Genomic DNA, 17,394 nt, shown 5'->3' on the forward strand with positions numbered 1-17,394 from the left:
GGCGCCGGCGGCCGGAAGGTGCAGCGAACCCAACCCAAAGCTCTTGCTTGACTATCTCGTTTATCACCACTTCCGCCGCCGCCTCCAGACTTCTTCTCCCTTCCAAGAAACCATTTTGAGGGAGGACACTCGACATCCTTCATCTTAACCCACCAACTCTTTGTCCAGGCAAAATTGCAACCCGCGACAAATCCCAATGCAACGAACTGCGGTTTTCACCAGAAGCTCTTGAACTGCTAGTCCTGTTAAACCGGGCCCGGTTGGCCCCAGAAGACCACCATGGCCATCACTTCCATTTCAACCGTCCTCCCCACTCGATTTTCAGTCAATTCTTCCGAAAAGACGGCCGCAAAACCGCCACCTCCCACGCCCTATAATGCCCAAGATCACCCGTTCAAAGGGTACCACGCACCCCAGCCTGAAGGCTATGCGAAGAGCTCCGGCACCAGCGCCATCGTTATCGACAATGGTGAGTGAAGAGCACCCTTCTCTTCGGTTGTGAGCCTCGGTGTCTAATCTTATATCTTCTACGATCTAGGCTCCAACCTGGTCAAAGCGGGGTGGTCCTTCGACAAGAAGCCGCGCTTCATCATACCCCCCGTAATGAGTCGGTATCGCGATCGGAAACTGAACAAAGCCTGCCAATTCATCGGAAATGACGCTTACGTCGACGCTACGACGCGCGGACAGCTGCGGTATGCGTTTGATCCCGGCTCGAGCGTGGTGGGCAACTGGGACGTGATGGAGGGAGTGCTGGACTACTTGTTTATCAAGCTGGGGGTGGACGGGGGCGCCGACGGAGGCATCGATCGGCCCATCGTTATGACGGAGCCGATCGCGAATCTGAACTATCCGCGACGCAGTAAGTCTGATGGCCGCCTCGTCGTTCTCGGGCGGATGTGATCAAACAGCAATGGGAACTTGTGGTTGCTAATGTGGTTGCAGTGATGAACGAAATCCTCTTCGAATGCTATTCGGCGCCGTCGGTAGCCTACGGCATCGACTCCCTATTCTCCTACCGGTATAACCGTGGCACGGACGGTCTCATCGTCTCCTCATCGCATACGTCCACGCATGTCATTCCCGTGCTGAACAACAAGGCCCTGCTGTCGAACTGCTCGCGCCTGAACTGGGGCGGTCTTCACGCGTCGGAATACCTCCTGAAGCTGATGCGGCTCAAATACCCGACTTTTCCGGCCCGCATGACCGATAACCAGATGCAGGATTTGGTGCACAAGCACTGCTATGTCTCGAAGGACTACGACCAAGAACTAAGCCGGTACCTGGATTGGACGGGGCTGGAGGATCGGGACCACATCGTCCAGTATCCGTATACGGAGCATGTCGTTCCGGAGAAGACGGAGGAGGAGCTGGCGCGCATCGCGGAGCGGAAGAAGGAGAGCGGGCGGAGGTTACAGGAGCAGGCTGCGAAAATGCGCCTGGAAAAGTTGATGAAGAAGGAACAAGAGTTGGAGTACTACAAGGATCTACAGCGGGGGCTAGCGTCCGAGTCGAAGAAGGAGGCCCGACGCATCTTGGAAGCCGAGGACCTGAAAGACGATGCACACCTTGACCGCTTGATCCGCGATCTCGAGCGGTCGATCAAGCGCTCGCGGAATCGTGATCTGGGCATCGAGGAGACAGAAGAACCACAGGAGGAAATGTCATTCCCGCTGCTGGATGTTCCCGACGAGGAGCTCGATGAGGCCGGGCTCAAGGAGAAGCGCCATCAGCGACTGATGAAGTCTAACGTAGAGGCTCGCCAACGCGCCAAGGCCGAGAAGGAACAGGAGAAGGCTCGTCAGGAGGAGGAAGAAAGGCTTGACCGCGAAAAGCGGGAGAATGATTTCGACAATTGGTTGGCTGAGCGAAGGGCTAACCGTCAGGTAATTTATCTACCTACATGCATTGGCACTTTGGCACTGACATGGTCTTATAGAGCCTCCTGCAACGAATCAAAGAACGCGACAGGATGAAGGCTGATCTGGGCAATCGCAAGTCGCTCGCCAGCCAAATGCGCATGAAGACCCTGGCCAACCTCGCCGCGGACGGGCCCAAGAAGAGACGGAGAGGCGGCGATGACGACACCTTCGGCGCCAACGATGAAGACTGGGGTGTCTACCGCACCGTGGCTACCGGCGATCAAAGTGACGAGGAGGAGGAAGAGGATCTCGGCGGTTTGCTTGACGCGGCCGAGAAGGAGCTTCTGGAATACGATCCGGAATTCACGGAGAACCACACGCTGGCGGCGCAATCCGACTGGACCAAGAGCCTGGTGCACGTGTTCTTGCGGGGTCCCTGGCCGTTCGATCCAGAGAGCCAGCGCGAGGCCCATCAAATCCACCTGAACGTGGAGCGGATCCGGGTTCCCGAGGTCGTCTTCAAGCCATCCATCGCCGGCATCGACCAGGCGGGACTGGTCGAGATCGCCGCCGATATTGTCAACCAGCGCTTCTCGAATCCCGAGGAACAGGCCCGGCTGCTGCGCGATGTTTTCTTCACCGGTGGCAATACGCTCTTCCAAAACTTCGACGAGCGGTTCCGTCACGATTTCCAGGCGTGTCTACCAGCCAACAGCGTGTTGAACGTCCGCCGGGCGGCGGACCCTATCCTAGATGCCTGGAAGGGCGCTGCTCAGTGGGCGTCGGGCTCGGAACTCCGCAAGTCGTCCATTACACGGCAGGAGTACCTTGAGAAGGGCAGCGAATACCTCAAGGTAAGTTTGTGGAGCTTCCCGACGGGAGTGATACAACGGATGATGTGATGTGCATGTATCGAGGCTGACCACGGTCTACAATAGGAACATGATCTGGGTAATGTCACCACGTGGTAGTATACCTAAACACTTGTTGGTTGTTTGTGGGTGTGTTTGTTTACCTTATCGACCCTGTCGATCTAGGATATCCGCTCTACTCCGCTGATTGTCTCTCCGACATGATGTCACCGAGCATCGCCCCGGGGGTTTTCGGATATGACAGCAACCCATAGCATCTCACAGAACCCGAGTTTGCCGTCCTGCCCGTCCCGTGACTGCAATGTTCACCAGCTTTATACTCCAGTATTACTTGGAATGTGAATTTTGTTTTGCGGACGACGAAGCCCCCAAGCACGTGGTGGGGTTAAAGATTTCCAGCTAGTATACAACAAGACAACAAGGCGTCCGGCGTCCAAGCGAGTGCGGATTGAATGGGAGAAAGGGAAAACCAATACCTAACTTGAACCTTCAGAAGGAACCTGTTTTTGAATTTTTGCCACACGTGTGTGTGTGTGTGCTTTGCTAGAAGAAGAGAGCTCTTGTTATTCCTTGAAACTAGCTTTTCAACCTTTAGAATATTGAAGTCAGTTCAATTTCCAGCAGACTTGTCCTCCATAGGTGTGTGTATGTGGAGTAGTTGGCACGGGTCGATCAGCCTCCCGCCAAGAGATGATTTCCCTTCCTCTTTCTGTCTTTCATAAGGCCCCAGTGCTTTTGCTCAACTTGATCAAGAATCTTGTCTGTCCGTCCATCGAATGGAAACATCCATCTCTCTGATTCTGCAGATCCAGGAAATCTTTGACCTGCAAGACCGACGCCCGGGCGCGAGAGTTCAATAGCTCTTCGCTTGTGAAGTATGGTAACTTGTAAGATAGTAGGTATACTTTAGACTTTCACCCATTGTCCCAATTGTCCAAGGACAATCAAGTACGGAGTATTGTAACACAAACCCCACCAGCACAAACCACCAACACCGCCAGCACCACCGCCAGCACCAGCACCGGATCCCCTCCCCTCCCCCAGATCTCCGAAAATGTAAGGGGGAGGGGACAAAATCAAGTGTGGACGATCCTCGGAACAAAACCCGACGTGGTTCTTTCTGGTTTGAGATGCTGCAATTGGTTCTGGATAGTGCTTTTCCATCCGAGGACAGCACCAGCATCGAAAGTTAATGGTTCTCCTTAGTGGTGAGATGCCCCCAGTAAAGCAGTCACGAGGTTCGTGAGGTAAGTTAGGTTTGGGGTATGGTGTATGGGTATAGTGGATTCTGTATCACGGTGTAACTGATCTATTGTCTTTGTTATTATTAACTGATGTACTGCAAGTGTTTTGTGACTATGGGATTGGTAGGCTATTGCACAGTGCATGAAGATGAAGGTATGCGTATGGATGGGTCAGGGTACCGTCATGCAGATAGGTCGATTCTACAGTACATACGGATGAGTCGGTTGGTCGGCTGGGTGGCTGGTCGGTGTGGTTTCCAGAACCTATGTCGACTCGAGTACGGAGTAGTATGTATGAGGTGAGGAAGTGGGTTCAATTCCAGGTCCGAAAATTGAGAGTGAGTATACACAGAAGAGGTCTCCTAATCAGCCTTGTGGGTCTTGGATATCATTCCTCAGTCAGTTGATCAATCTATCAGTAGTAAAGAATGAAATCATTCTGGTTGCTGCCGGAGGCATCCGGCAGGATCTGCAGCGCCGTTCGGCTAAGCTCGAAGCTTCGATAGGCATAGGCAGAGGCAGAGGAGGGTAAGGAAAACAATTTGAGTGGAACCTACCTTTTCCTGTTCATCCGCGGGTTGCACGATGGACATGGCGTGGTTCGGCCACTGGTTCCTGGTTTTTGGTGGTGGTGGTGGTGGTGGTTGCTGTTCTGTTCTGTTGGTTGATGCTCTTGCTGCTCTTGCTGCTGCTGCTGCTGCTGCTGCTGCTGTTGTTGTTATTTTTGCTGCTTCGAATCTCTGCGGCTGTTTTCCATATCATTTCTATTGCTTTCTCTTGTAGTATCAGAGAAGAGAAATCCATCTCGCTGGTGCTAAGTCTGGGCAGGGCGGAAAGAGCGGCCAGACCATGACGGTAAGATTACCATCGGTACCGGATGCCGGGCGCCAAGCCCTGATGACAGGCCATTTGGCAACCGATATTGAAGCAACTAACTATGAGTTAAGTTAATTCTCGATGATTCAGTCATCACGCAACCTCCTCCCTTGCACCACATCCCCCCCCCATCAGTCCATGCCTCTTGCCGATCAGTGATGTGATGCCAATCGTCTACTGCCAAGCGTTCCCGCTTCGGGCCCCTGCGAAGCTGAGCTGTGATGGTCTTCCCCTCCTCCAATGCTTGTCGTTGGGCAGAAGATGAACAAGGGTACTGGACAAGAATTGGGTTAATCAACCATGTCAACCAACTGACTAGCTAGCTATAGCTGCAACTAGCGCCAACTTGCAAAACCTTTTCCTCATTAAAGGAAAAACATCACCCAATCGCCCAAAGCCTGGACCAAGTTCGGAATCAACTTACTTCATGCAGAAGGGAAACTATGACGCATCTGGGGGAGCCAACACTTTGTCTCTATCTCCCTCCCTCCCACCATCGAACCTTCACACACGGTTCTCTCGGCATCTGGTCTTTGGGGCCAGAACCAGAAGAAGATGGAATCTGTGCAGACCCCGAATTAATGTAAAGAGACAGAAAAAAAGAAGCTATCACAGCGTAGATGGACCTCTGACGTAAATGCTACGCTTGGGTGTTGACTTGGGGGTCGAAGAGTGATAGACCATGTGCATTTTCCCCCTCCTCTTGAGTATAAAGAACCCTGTCCATGTCGCACATCTGATGCCATTCAGGACCAGTCTGTAACCAGTTCGATCACAAAGAATCCAAAGCCACCACTCAAGGCCTTGCCTATCGCGCGCACGCCCTTTTCTCCCAGCTCTCTCTTTTCCCCAGCGAATTTAAAGCAACCCTAGGCCACCCTCGATCTCCCCAGGTCATCCATCTCCTCCTCAGAGTCGAAAAGACAATACAATATACCGAAGATGTTGCTCTCGACCACCGTGGCGCGTCCCCTGCAGCTGCTCACCCGGTTCATGCAATGGGCCAGCGCAGTCATCGTGATGGGCATCACCTCCTACTTCATCCACCGGGGTCCGCGCGGCCAGCACATCATCTACGATGAGGTTATTGTACGTTTGTTTCCCCTGATCTTCTGAAGTATACACCATCCGACTAACCACCATCTTGTATGGTCCAGTCCACCATCTCCGTGGTCTTCTTCCTCCCGGCCTTCGTCTCGCCGTTCATGCCCCACGCCCTGAGCAAGTTCGTCCTAGCGATTGACGTGATCTTCTCCTACCTGTACGTTCCCCCTTTCCCTTTCCCCTCCTGTCCCCAAACCTAAACCACATACAACCTTCCCCAAAGCAAGTCCAGCCACTAACCTTGACACAAAATAGATGGCTCACCTCCTTCATCTTCGCCGCCCAAGACTACAACTGGCACAACTGCGCCGCCAACGCTCCCCCGGGGGCCTCCTGCGCCCTGAAGAAAGCCAACGAGGCCTTCATCTTCCTCACTTTGTACGTGGCCCTTCGCACCTTCCCCTCACCCCCGTTACAGCTCTCGCGCTATCCCCACCCGCCCTAGACTCAAAAGAAAGAAGCGAATACTAACCCCCACCAAAAAGCATCTTCACCTTCTTCGCCATCTTCCTCGAAGTCGGCGCCCTCTGGGCCTACCGCCGCGAGAACGCCGCCCCCGTCCGCGAGAAGAACACGGGCGGCGCGCACGGCGGGCCCGCGGATGCGCCGCTCGCTGCGTCGGCTTAGCGCCTCCACCGGTTCTTACTTGGTGTGAACTGAATGGGACCTAATCTGGGCAGGAATGTGCTTGCTGGTCTGGGGCCACTGTTCATCGGCTAAGGTCTTGAACTATACCGAAGGATGATTGTGTTGTGGGGATCGGCTTTTGTCTCGGGTTTTCTTCGACCCTTGTTGTGATGATACCATGTTCTCAGTCGGCGGGAACTACCTCACGCCCGCCATGACTTGCTACTTTATTTATTTACTAGCTTAATATTGATGTGGTTGGGAGGGGTTGCATGAGGACTTGGGTTTTATGTTTGTTGGTTGGTTGGTGGTTATGGTGATGGTGCTGCGGTAATGGATCTAATGATGTTGATGATGATGATGATGATGATGATGAGGTGGTGGGTGAAGAGTTAGTGGTTATGGTTGTTGTTGTTGTGTTTACCTTTCTCGCTACCACGTTTATAGTTACAGTAATCAACTTAATCTTCCTTTTCTCAACTTTCAGTGCAGTTAGACTGAAATGAAACCCAGCATGTAATTCTTTTTAAAATCGGGAAACAATTGCGACGATGCTCTCCTTTTTAAACTGGACTTGACGTAAATATGCTTCGCTTCATGCAGAGCTGCTCGTATATCTAACTCTATTGAAATCAACAATTCTAACAATCAGCGGCGTCTACAAGCTTGATCCGTACAACCATCTAGTCAAAAAATAAACCGAGCCCTGGCATCGTTCGTCAAAACACACCGGGAAAGCCAAGGATCCCTATCCAACACCTCTGTACTTCCTCCCCGGCCGCATAACCGCATACCGGTCCTCATCATCTTCCTCCCCAGCCTTCAGCAACACCACTTTCCCCTCCTCGCCCGCGCCCGCCTGCCCCTCTAATGTGTCTGGCTTCTCTTCTCGAACGATATACCTCGTCTCCGTGGGCCCCTCCTTCGTCACACCCGCATCTCCAGCAAAAGCCGATGCAGAGGCAGAAGGAGAAGGAGTAGGGGTCCTCCCCGTTGCACCCGCAACAGCCATCATCCCATCCACACTCAGCCAAAACCCCTCCCGCAACCCCCGCGACCATACTACCACCCCCAGGTCCACCACATGCACTGCTACCGCCACCGCCAGCACGATGGCGATGGTCCATTCCCACGGCAACCGCGGTCCGGACCCATACAGCTGCCACCGCACGGGACCCTGCAGGGTCGTCTGGACCGTACCATTGCTACCACCACCCTCCTCTGAAGTCGCCCCCTGCAGCACAGCGGAATATGTCCAGTCGAACGAGGTTATCATGTCCGTGAATACCGTGGCAACAACAGCTGCGACCCCATCCAGGCGCGTATACCCCCGGTTCAGACTGACGAGGTCATCGGCCAGGGTGAGCGCTAGCGAGGTGAGGTTGAGGAGGGCAGGGTCGGATGTGAAGGATTGGAGGTTGGGAAGAATCGCTGTGAACCAGCTGGTGGTTTCGGCGGCGATGGAAGCGTCGGCCTGAGACGTGCTGTTCTTGGGGAGGAGGGCGAGGGCCGGGATGGGGTTGTTCTCGCCGTAGTCGATGGCGTAGGCGTAGTTACTGGTGCCGGAGTACAGCCATTGACCCAGGGGGATCTGGGCTTGTTGGACCTGGAGCTGGCAGGTGGCACCAGGGAAGGCGTTGTCGCTGTTGTCGTTGTCGGTGGTGACGGGGCCGATGATGAGGGTGATGGTTGCGTTGGAATTGGAGGTGGCTTCCCAGGCCCCTGCGCTGCTACTGCTGCTGGAATTCGAGCGGTCATTACAAGAGGTAGTAAGGAGGACACCGGGGATGAGGAGAAGCGCGTTCCATCCGGTGGAGTATCGTGCCCAGCTGTGCTTGCTGTGTGCTTTCTGCGCCTCGTACATCTGGATGGCGAGGTCGCCATGCACGGCCATCGATTGGATAACTGCGGAGGACTCAGGAATCCGGATTGCGCTAAAGGCAGGTACGTCGTTATCCCCGAGGGAGCGCCAACCGGGCGCGTTGTTGAAAGTGTCGTAAAGAAGGCCCAGGGCTTGGAGGGAGTGATAGGCTGCTAGAGAGTGTGCCTGGAGGGAACGGACTTGTAAGCATCATTCTGGCAGGCAAATGCAAAAAGAAAAAGAAAAGAGAACAAGAAAAAGGCGAATCGTACCATCTCCCAAGAAACAGGCCCTCCGATGCGCACCATATCCCAGGCTTTGCCCCACAGCGACATTCGGCTGACGCTCGCTATCTGGGACGTCTGGTTCGTGAAATAGAATCGATCATCCGGAGGATCCGGCACCACATAACGCGTGTCTGGCCACCAACGGGATTTGGGAATGGCAACAGTGTTTATGGCTGCCCCGAGCAGAAAGAGACAGATCCCTACCGCCAGTGCACCGCCAAGTCGTAGCCATGCGATACGCTTGCGCACACCAAGTTCGCATCGCTCTTTAAACGCCGAAATGGCAGCCCAGGGACTCTGGTGTTCTTCGTACAGCTCAAATTCTAACAGGCTGGCTCCCTTCTGCCCCTTTCCAGTCATCCATCGGGTGATCAACGTAGTGAAACTGTGCTGGAGAGCCCCTTGGGTGAGAAGCTGCAGGATACTGTTTATCACACCAATGGCGGCGAGCTGGGCATCTTCATCAACAAGAATACCATTTCCGACCGTAAGAGATGCGATGTCATAGCTCTTCCCAACGGCGCCGAGAACGATTGATCTTTTGATGCCAGTGATTAGTGATAGTATGTAGGATGAACGCACAGAGCGCCCGGTAGCTCACGTTATAAGTATGAAAAGGGCCACGACCCGAAGGAACACGATGCGCGTCAGCGTGGCGCCATCGTCATGGAGTTCATAAGCTTCGTCCGTCCCTGGATTTACAATAAGATGCCTCCACCGCCAGCCCTTTCTCTTCTTGAGCAGTAGTGACGAGGCCGGCTCGGTAGTAGCTGGTTGGCTGGCCTTAGAAGGTCCGCCGCCGCTGCTAGGATCGCCATCGCGACCATTTGCTGTGTTGGAATGAAGACTCTGACGGGTCGAGGAACTATCTACTGTACTAGTCGAGCTGGGTCGAGATGGAGTGACTTCTCCACTGCTGGGAAGAAGGCGCTGATCTTCACTTTGTTCAACTTGTAGACGATGGGGGCCAGAACGATGGAATTCATCTAGACCAATTTGCGCCTCCGGCAGTGCCATGATCGCGGGACCGGGCCGCAAACATGACAGCGGATGCGGTTCGAGCCGTGTAGGTGGTGGTTCTTATAGTCGGAGCATGCCAAGCTCATTGTACTGGATCCAGGAACGAAGGCTGCATGTCCATTTCGCCTCTGAAGTCGATGTGTGGTTGCCATTGGGTGTAGGCACAAGACTAGAATTTCGGCGCTGAATCCCTCTCGGAGACTGTTACCTGTTTCGGTAATTCCCCGAAGAAACGACCATAAAGGAGACGCTGTGGCCCGTGAGCCGTCACGACGCTCTGATTAATGGCTCCATCGAAAACCTGGAGAAGGTCACTCAGGAGTTGTCGGGCTCTTCGTTGCATAGGTCATATAGTTCACAGTAGCACTGCTGGGTATCGGGACAACTGTCAACTCGTGACACTGTTAGCACTGCATTTCCGGCCAACCAGCCAGGGACATAGCACGTACGCAACTGGTGCTTCTAGAAAAACAATATGCCACAGCATTTCAAAGACAGATCCGACCGCAAAGTTGTCCAGCTCCGTGGTAATCGCCCAATCGCGCATCCGCATGTAATCTTCTTTCGGTCGGCCCCGGATGCGCTCGCGTGAGACCGCAAACTGACCGCAGCAAACGCCTCCGATTTCCGGAGGAATCTGGTCCACAGGCACTCGGAATAGGTCTACATAGATGCTGGTGAAGTTGCGGTACACAATGTTATGGTCGGAAGCCATGTCAGGGTCAAACGGCCGCACGGCCACCGGACAGCCCGGGCGATGATGGCAGCGCAAATTAGCGTATCCCAGCCGCTCCACCGTGCGAAGATTGAGACTGCGGAGCAATGATGGCGAATCCAGGTCCCTGACATCATTATGCCACTGGCTATCACCGCCGTGCATGAACACGCTGATATCGGCCAAATGATCGTAGTTATCGATAATGTGCGTTAAGTAGGCCATGCTCTCGCGGCCCTTATTCGCGGGGAGATCGGCAAATCCGGGTTCTTGGTCGGAAGTATAGATGTATGGCCTCCAGCTATTCAAGACGTTAGTAAGTAGGCCTGGTTTCTGTTCGCGTCTAGCTGTCCATGAGCACGGCGTCTGCTTACTGGGGCATGACCCGATAAGCCCAAGAGGTATCCTCTCTTCGAGACTTTGCCACAACCAAAGCCAGAGTTCTGTCCGGGTTCACTGTCGGGTGCCGATCTGCTGGCTGTTAGTAGAGACCTCCAGGCTATGAAAGCCTAGGGATGGGTCACCAACGCGAGATTGTGAGAGCTTCATCTCCCATCACGACCAGTAATAGAATCACCAGGAGAATGCAGCAGATGACCAATAGAGTCCATGTGCGATGTAGCAAAAGTCGTAACGGACCACATGGAGAGGCCGTCATTGTTTCTACTGCAGCGTCCGAAGAATCGTTCAGTCGGAGGTTCGCCCCAGAGGAACCGGTTCCTCGATGGGAAACAGGTGGTGGAGATAAACACAGGTTTCAAACGTGCATGGTTTTATTCTGACGGGTGGTCCGGAAACAAGCAATGTCTCAGGAGGAGTAGATGGGGCCCCAGGAAATAAATGCACGCGTAATGAGCAGATGTCCAAGTCAGCAGGGCCCTTGAGAAAAGATAAACAATCGGAGAGAGAGGGAGGGGGGGGGAGAGAAACGGATTACTCCGTAATGCAGAGTGGATTGAAGTGCATTAACTAGCCCCGGTGGCAGTGACAAGCTTGGTTGCCATCCGGGTCTAGAACATCGGGTATTGTACGGAGTAGACTAAGTGTGAGTTGGTTGGGGGCGGGCGACGCCGCGACGCCCACTCCACTTCCTGGAGTGGAGAGAGAGAGAGAGAGAGAGAGAGAGAGAGAGAAAGCACTCAAGCTCCGGTCTTACCGTAAGCATAGGGTCTGACGGTCTGTAGATCCCGTCCCGATCGATCCCTTCGTTTTTTTCCTCAGACACATAACCTTTCGCCTTACATCTATCTAGCATAACGAACACGAACCAACAATCTCAGCATCAGCATCATGTCTTCCAGAAATTCCCTACAGATACGTCTACAGTTGACATGGTAAGAGTCTAGAATTCTAGGCTATATATCTAGATTGATTTGCATTGAGAAATACTCTCTACCTCAGATACTTGCGCGTCGGGGCGCTAGTGTCCGTTGAAGTTTCTTCTTCTCTTCCGTCTCTTCCGGTAACGGAAGAGACCCTTCGTTCTTCAACTTCTCCAAGTATTCTTTGCCGTACGTGTACCCCACCTGATAGATCTCATCGAACTTAGCAAACTCCAGCGTGCCGTATTTGTCGATCGGGGGTCGCATATACAGGCACCCGGGGGTCGTCTTGGCGCGTTCAAGGTTCTCGATGGACGAAACATATGCCAACCGTGCTTGAATTTCAGACAGAGTGGGGGGATTGGGTAATGAGGAGAACGGATTCCAGCGGTTGAGCACCGTCCAGAAGCCAGATAGCGAATCTCCATACCCTTGGGGGGTATTATCGTCGATCGATCCTACATCAACCGCGAAAATCACGTCCGCACCCAACCCTTTCATGTGGCCTACAGTGAGATTGTCGATATACCCGCCATCGAGCAGCATGCTACCTTCGTCGCAAATCGGTGGAATCAAGCCTGCCAGAGACATAGACGCACGGACATAGCGCCACGTGTAACCGGACGAATGATACTCCGCGCGAGATCGGCTGATATTGGTGGTGTTGCAGTAGAACTCCAACCAGAAGTCTTCAATTTGGCTGTTGCCGAATGTTTTGAAGATTCCGCGATTGAACTCGTGTCCAGTCGTGTAGGACACCGTTGGATAGGTCAGATCCAGCGCAAACCTCCAGATGCTTCCCATGCGACCGGCAAACTTCTTGGCCCGACCATACATAGGCACGACGTCCGCATCTCGAGCATACAAAGCTCCGATGAACGAGCCGATGGAGGTCCCACCAATGATGTCGATGGGGATGCCGGCTTCTTCAAGCGCTTTGATGACTCCCACCTGAGCGATACCTCGAGCTCCACCACCACCTAACACAAGTCCGACTGAACGACCACATAGCCGGCGGGCCAGCCGATGGAAATCGCCCTTGAATGGTGTCTGGGCCGAATAAAGAGGCGTCTGGCGTATACGGCGAGATGTGTACTTCTGGATCTCGGCTTGGATGACCTGGACTCGTTGTTTCAATACCGTCCCTAGGCGTTTCGTTTGAGAATGCGTGGGTTCAGCCGCGAGACGATAGGGCATCTGGATGTGGTGATGACCTCCATTGATCCACACACGATTCTTCAGCCATTGACGAGTCAATCCAGGATGACAGTACCGTTCTTCGTGTATCAGCACCAGTTCCTTTCTGGACGTTGTTTTCATGCCCAACAGGAATCGTTCATATTCACCGATGCTGGGCGAGGATTCTGCAAGACCGACCAGCAGGATACAATCGGCCTGGGTGATACAGGTTTGCGTCCACGGTGCATTTACCGTGGTGTCAGCAATGTAGAGCACCATTCCATACTTTTCTTCTAGGTCCGCTAGATATTGTGTCAACTTCAATTTCCCCATCTTACTGAAAGCATGCCGTCCTAGGTGATTCAGGATAGCAGCTTGGTTGAGAGACGTGACGCCGTTCGTCACCCCGATCTGATGCAAGGCTTGCAGCAGCCGGTGCCCGAACTCAACGACAGGAACTCCGCCTGTCACCGGCAAGACGCAAACAGTCCGCAGGTTGAGAGTTGAAGATGCTGTTTTGATGGTGCCGGAATTGCCTCGTTCCAGCCCTTGTTCTTTCACCGGTTGCTCCACCAGGTCTCGCATCCGTTGTGCGATGAGTTTAGATACTTGGATGGTAATCCCGGGGTGCTCTTGCGCCAGGCTGTTAAACAAGGTCCGCGGGAACTTAGCCAGTTCAGTGTCGCGAATTGCATGTAGAGATGACGGACGGGTCGACTCGGTCATCACCTCCAGCTCGCCAATACTGTCACCCTGCCCGTATTCGCTAAGGACCGTCACCTTTCCATCAGTACCTTCGAGGACCGACCGTAAACGACCGTTCAGCACAAGGTAAATAGCATCACTTTCGTCGCCCTGGTGATAGATCACTTGACCAGCATTGACCTGCACCCATTCCAGTGCGAAGTCAATATGGAGGAGTAGGCGGGGGAGAATGCTTGTTAGTCGTTTAGCCAGCGTCAATAGAGCGATCGGATACCGCTCCGCTATCCTCTCCAGAGCAGCCCGCGGAAGGAATCCCACGTAAACATCCGTTTTGGCAACCACGTCTGTGTACGAGCGATAGGATGCGACGGCACCAACATAGCCTTGAATCCCTCCAGGCTTTATCATATACAGCGACTTCCGTGGCTGTCTCTTGCGCTTAGGGTCACTAGTGCCAGTTCCCATACTTGTGGTCGAAATGCGCGAAGTGTTGGTTTGAGTCCGTCTCAGAGTTGGGAAGGATTCCTCGCGAGGTTGCGCATGCGCCGGACGGGAGGATCCGACAAGATCATCTTCTTTATCGCTGACAGGGATTCCCACATCCAGGAATCCATCAATCACATAATACAAGCCTGGATGGCGCTCGCCTTGCTCCACCAGCACGGACCCTTGAGGAAAGTAAACAATCTCGATGTCGTTTCGCAACTCTTCCCTCAAATTGATGACTGGCGACGTACCACCAGCACTTGTGACGGACATCGACATCATTGACTCTGTATCATCTACGGAGGCTTCGTAAGGATCAATAAAGCCAAAAGCATTATTGCCAAACACCGCCTTTTGGCGGCGCGAGTCGTAAGAGAGAAGCCTTGGAGATGCGTCGCCCGAATTTTGACTCTTGCGGAGAAGGCCATTGGTACTTTCGGTCAAACCGATGCCCTTCATGATGCATTCTAGTATAGATTCACGGAAGAGAGCATCCTCGTCCACGTTTTCCTTCCGGTAGAAAGATCCCATGGGCTCGATGATGGGCGATGGGGATCGCAAAGGCGACTGTTCCTTCTCTGCGAGTGGGCTCAGCAATTTTGGAGCAAAGTTCTCATACCTAGACCCAAAGCGCGAGAATTGTATGCTAGATAGCAAGTCCCCAGGGCTAACACCTGCAGCTTCACGATCGCTGAGAGAGTTGTTCTGGATCACAGCCGCAGTCGGGCGCCGCGATACGCCCAGTTTTGCGTGGAGCACAGCGTCTTTTCTTCGGAAACTACTCGACCTGTTTCTCCTACCCGAGAAGGGATTGTGTAGAGCAATTCCTTTCGTGACTTCTTCCGGGCCCAGTCGATTCCGCTCCTTGATAAACTTGTCTTTGAGGCGATCCAGCGCTGCCCCTCGCATTTCGTTCGGCAAGTCATATGTAGTGAACTTGGTCATCTGTTTCTCAATCCCCAGAACCTCGTTGTTCAGACCCAGATAAGAGTGGGCTGTCATGAATGTCACTCTTTGTAACCGCGTGAGGATGACCTGCACAATATGTGCGGTCGCTTTGGGGTAGACCCGGGTAAGACGGCGGAAAGCACTAGCGGGTATAATTGCTATAGTTGTGTCGACCATTGCTCGCGCCACAATATCTGGATGAACCGACTTCTGGCTATGCTTGTGCGCTCTTGTAGTTGATTGGGCATTCTGGGTGTTGGGCGTGGGCGGTGTGTGACTTTCACCAAGGTGTAAGGGAGGCACAGGTGGCAAGAAGTCCGCACTGTCGTTGATATGGGAAGTAAAGCTGCGGTCTCTGGGAAGGGTCGGCGGAGAAGCATCCAGCGCCTGAGGGCTAGCCGGGAAGGAGTCAGACAAACGCGAAGGGGTAGGTCTTAGGACAGATGAGCTCTGCTCAGCACTATCCCCATATTTCAATTGAACATCCTCCGTGAACAGTGATAGTATAGAGAACAGAGACGACATCGATGCGCCATTGTTGACCTCAGTCAAAAGTTGGTAGCCTTGTCTCCCATCGACATTGTGGTCATCCTCGTCCGACGACGCGCGATTCGTTTCTCCCTCTTCAGCTGACTCTCCCTCTCGAGTGGATTTGACGAAAATCTGTACCAATCCGTCGACAACCAGACAAAAGCCTTTCTCCTCTTCCAACAGAAGCGTCTCGCCCGCGATTAGCTTCCTGGTTTGCATTGTTCGCGTCAACTCATGAAACACCGGTCTCTCCAGGTAACCGAAGACTTTGATCGCGCTGAGGAATTCATCCAGGTAGTTGGCTAGACCAGGCTTGGAGTCTTCCTCTTGAATGTTTGGAAAGAGGTCGAGCTGGGGTTCCTTGCGTTGCGGCTCCGGAGGCAATCGGCTGTACATGTTCAGGAAGCGGTAGCGTATGAACCAGCTGATGGTTGAGACCACGGCCAGCGCGATGAGCAGTCTATGATTGCACCAGGCATTGTGTTAGTTGTGTTGTCGGGGCCCGGACCAGGATCAGGCTCGTCTGGGGTCAACCACTCACAGCGTTGTGAAATTCATTGTGAAGGTCAAGCTCATAGAGAACAGCGTGAACAACCATGTTGGAAGAGTAATTGTCGAGAAGGTGATAATCCAGTATAACACACCTGGAATGACCTGGAAGAGGACGGAAAACACCCAACCAATCCACCCCACCATGGTTGTCGGAGTAGGAGGGGGTACTGGCCGGGGCGGAAGATGGGAGGAGAAGCCGGGCACCAGGGAGATGCTGGCGGTTATGGCCGGAGGGGTTGGGTTTGCGAGGAATGGAGTGGAAGTCGATGAGGCAGAAGGAAAGACATGTTGGAGAGAAGTGTCCAAGCTCGAGGAGGCAAGCAAGGTCATAGCGGACATTCCGCCGTCGGTCATGATGCCATCAGACTTCCCTGCTTTGAACGGCGGCGGCCCGCTAAGGTACGGGGGGAAAGTGGGCTAGTCACGGATGGAGTCTCAGATAGGCAGCGCTATCCCCGTGGTTCCCAACTCACTGACTGATATCGACCTTTTCGGCCTATCAAATGGAGCAATTAAAAGTCACTCATACCCTGTGCAAGTGAATAATAGACATGCAGCGCAGGCCACGACATGAGAGCAAGTCAAAAACAACGTGGGCTGAGAGATGGTTGTGGCTGGTCTATCGCAAGATGGAAACGAAGGGAAAGGAAGGGGAAAAACCGCCCTTAACCGCGTTGGCCTTAGTAGCAACGCCCCGTCCATGTTTCTGATGAACCTCAAAGAATGGTCCAGACTTCCACAAGTTACGGAGTACTATGAGCGAGGTGCTTGTTGTCTCTTACCTTAAGCACTGCCAAATTCTCAGTGTAAGACACTATACTCAGGTATGGCCACACAATCGAGGACTACAGGGTTCTCACATCTATCTCCAGTATGAAGAACTATCTTCGTCTAATTGTGTAATCATGATAAGGAGTCAGTGGCAGAAGAACTCGAGCTTCGTCTCAATATATATTCCGTGATCGCGTTATTATCTTTCTGAGAACTATCTCTATACTAGTAATGAATATCAATAATCTCGAAGAGCCAATAGCTAATGTAAGCGCGACGTAGAATTAAAGTCTCTCCATGCAAGAGACTAATTCTCAGCTAACTTACATCCAAACAACAACTCAGATGCCCAAGTTGCTGCTGCGATTGTCGCCCCGAATCGGCACATAATCACCCTTTTTTGCTGCCCGTTTCCGCCCGCCTTGGCCGCCC

At 53.1% G+C, this 17,394-nt stretch overlaps 5 protein-coding genes across 5 annotated transcripts; 2 read left to right on the forward strand and 3 right to left on the reverse strand.

Moving 5' to 3' along the window:
• Positions 1-279: 279 nt before the first annotated feature.
• BO72DRAFT_379671 (actin-related protein ARP5) lies at positions 280-2,833 on the forward strand (the record flags this gene model as incomplete). The annotated part of the gene is made up of 5 exons (XM_040941354.1): positions 280-469; positions 539-862; positions 946-1,886; positions 1,940-2,716; positions 2,801-2,833. The coding sequence occupies 5 exons, from the start codon at positions 280-282 to the stop codon at positions 2,831-2,833; spliced, it is 2,265 nt and encodes a 754-aa protein (XP_040800552.1).
• Positions 2,834-5,796: 2,963 nt separating this feature from the next.
• Positions 5,797-6,585, forward strand: BO72DRAFT_379866 (uncharacterized protein; the record flags this gene model as incomplete). The annotated part of the gene is made up of 4 exons (XM_040941358.1): positions 5,797-5,943; positions 6,012-6,115; positions 6,214-6,336; positions 6,444-6,585. The coding sequence occupies 4 exons, from the start codon at positions 5,797-5,799 to the stop codon at positions 6,583-6,585; spliced, it is 516 nt and encodes a 171-aa protein (XP_040800553.1).
• Positions 6,586-7,333: 748 nt separating this feature from the next.
• Positions 7,334-8,781, reverse strand: BO72DRAFT_459510 (uncharacterized protein; the record flags this gene model as incomplete). The annotated part of the gene is made up of 2 exons (XM_040946426.1): positions 7,334-8,632; positions 8,719-8,781. 2 exons carry the CDS (start codon positions 8,779-8,781, stop codon positions 7,334-7,336), a joined length of 1,362 nt encoding a protein of 453 aa, XP_040800554.1.
• A 1,128-nt stretch (positions 8,782-9,909) lies between these two features.
• Positions 9,910-11,281, reverse strand: BO72DRAFT_130892 (DUF3431 domain-containing protein). Its single transcript, XM_040939091.1, has 4 exons — positions 10,997-11,281; positions 10,843-10,939; positions 10,203-10,769; positions 9,910-10,138 (listed from the first exon to the last, which is right to left on the reverse strand). Exons 1-4 carry the CDS (start codon positions 11,124-11,126, stop codon positions 10,069-10,071), a joined length of 864 nt encoding a protein of 287 aa, XP_040800555.1. The 5' UTR covers positions 11,127-11,281; the 3' UTR covers positions 9,910-10,068.
• A 424-nt stretch (positions 11,282-11,705) lies between these two features.
• On the reverse strand, positions 11,706-16,805 carry nte1 (lysophospholipase). The gene is made up of 2 exons (XM_040942296.1): positions 16,181-16,805; positions 11,706-16,099 (listed from the first exon to the last, which is right to left on the reverse strand). Exons 1-2 carry the CDS (start codon positions 16,543-16,545, stop codon positions 11,866-11,868), a joined length of 4,599 nt encoding a protein of 1,532 aa, XP_040800556.1. The 5' UTR covers positions 16,546-16,805; the 3' UTR covers positions 11,706-11,865.
• Between the last annotated feature and the right edge of the window lie 589 nt (positions 16,806-17,394).

Source organism: Aspergillus fijiensis, assembly GCF_003184825.1.
Source record: "Aspergillus fijiensis CBS 313.89 unplaced genomic scaffold BO72scaffold_28, whole genome shotgun sequence".
Taxonomy (NCBI): Eukaryota; Fungi; Ascomycota; class Eurotiomycetes; order Eurotiales; family Aspergillaceae; genus Aspergillus; species Aspergillus fijiensis.

Bases quoted from the DNA above. Each gene is read 5' to 3' on its own strand.
- BO72DRAFT_130892 (XM_040939091.1), bottom strand. From the start codon at position 11,126: ATGACGGCCTCTCCATGTGGTCCGTTACGACTTTTGCTACATCGCACA. The intron at 10,940-10,996 runs GTTGGTGACCCA...AACAGCCAGCAG, and splicing joins TGAAGCTCTCACAATCTCGC to ATCGGCACCCGACAGTGAAC. The intron at 10,770-10,842 runs GTAAGCAGACGC...CGTCTTGAATAG, and splicing joins GCTTATCGGGTCATGCCCCA to CTGGAGGCCATACATCTATA.
- nte1 (XM_040942296.1), bottom strand. From the start codon at position 16,545: ATGACCGACGGCGGAATGTCCGCTATGACCTTGCTTGCCTCCTCGAGC. The intron at 16,100-16,180 runs GTGAGTGGTTGA...GTGCAATCATAG, and splicing joins ACAATGAATTTCACAACGCT to ACTGCTCATCGCGCTGGCCG.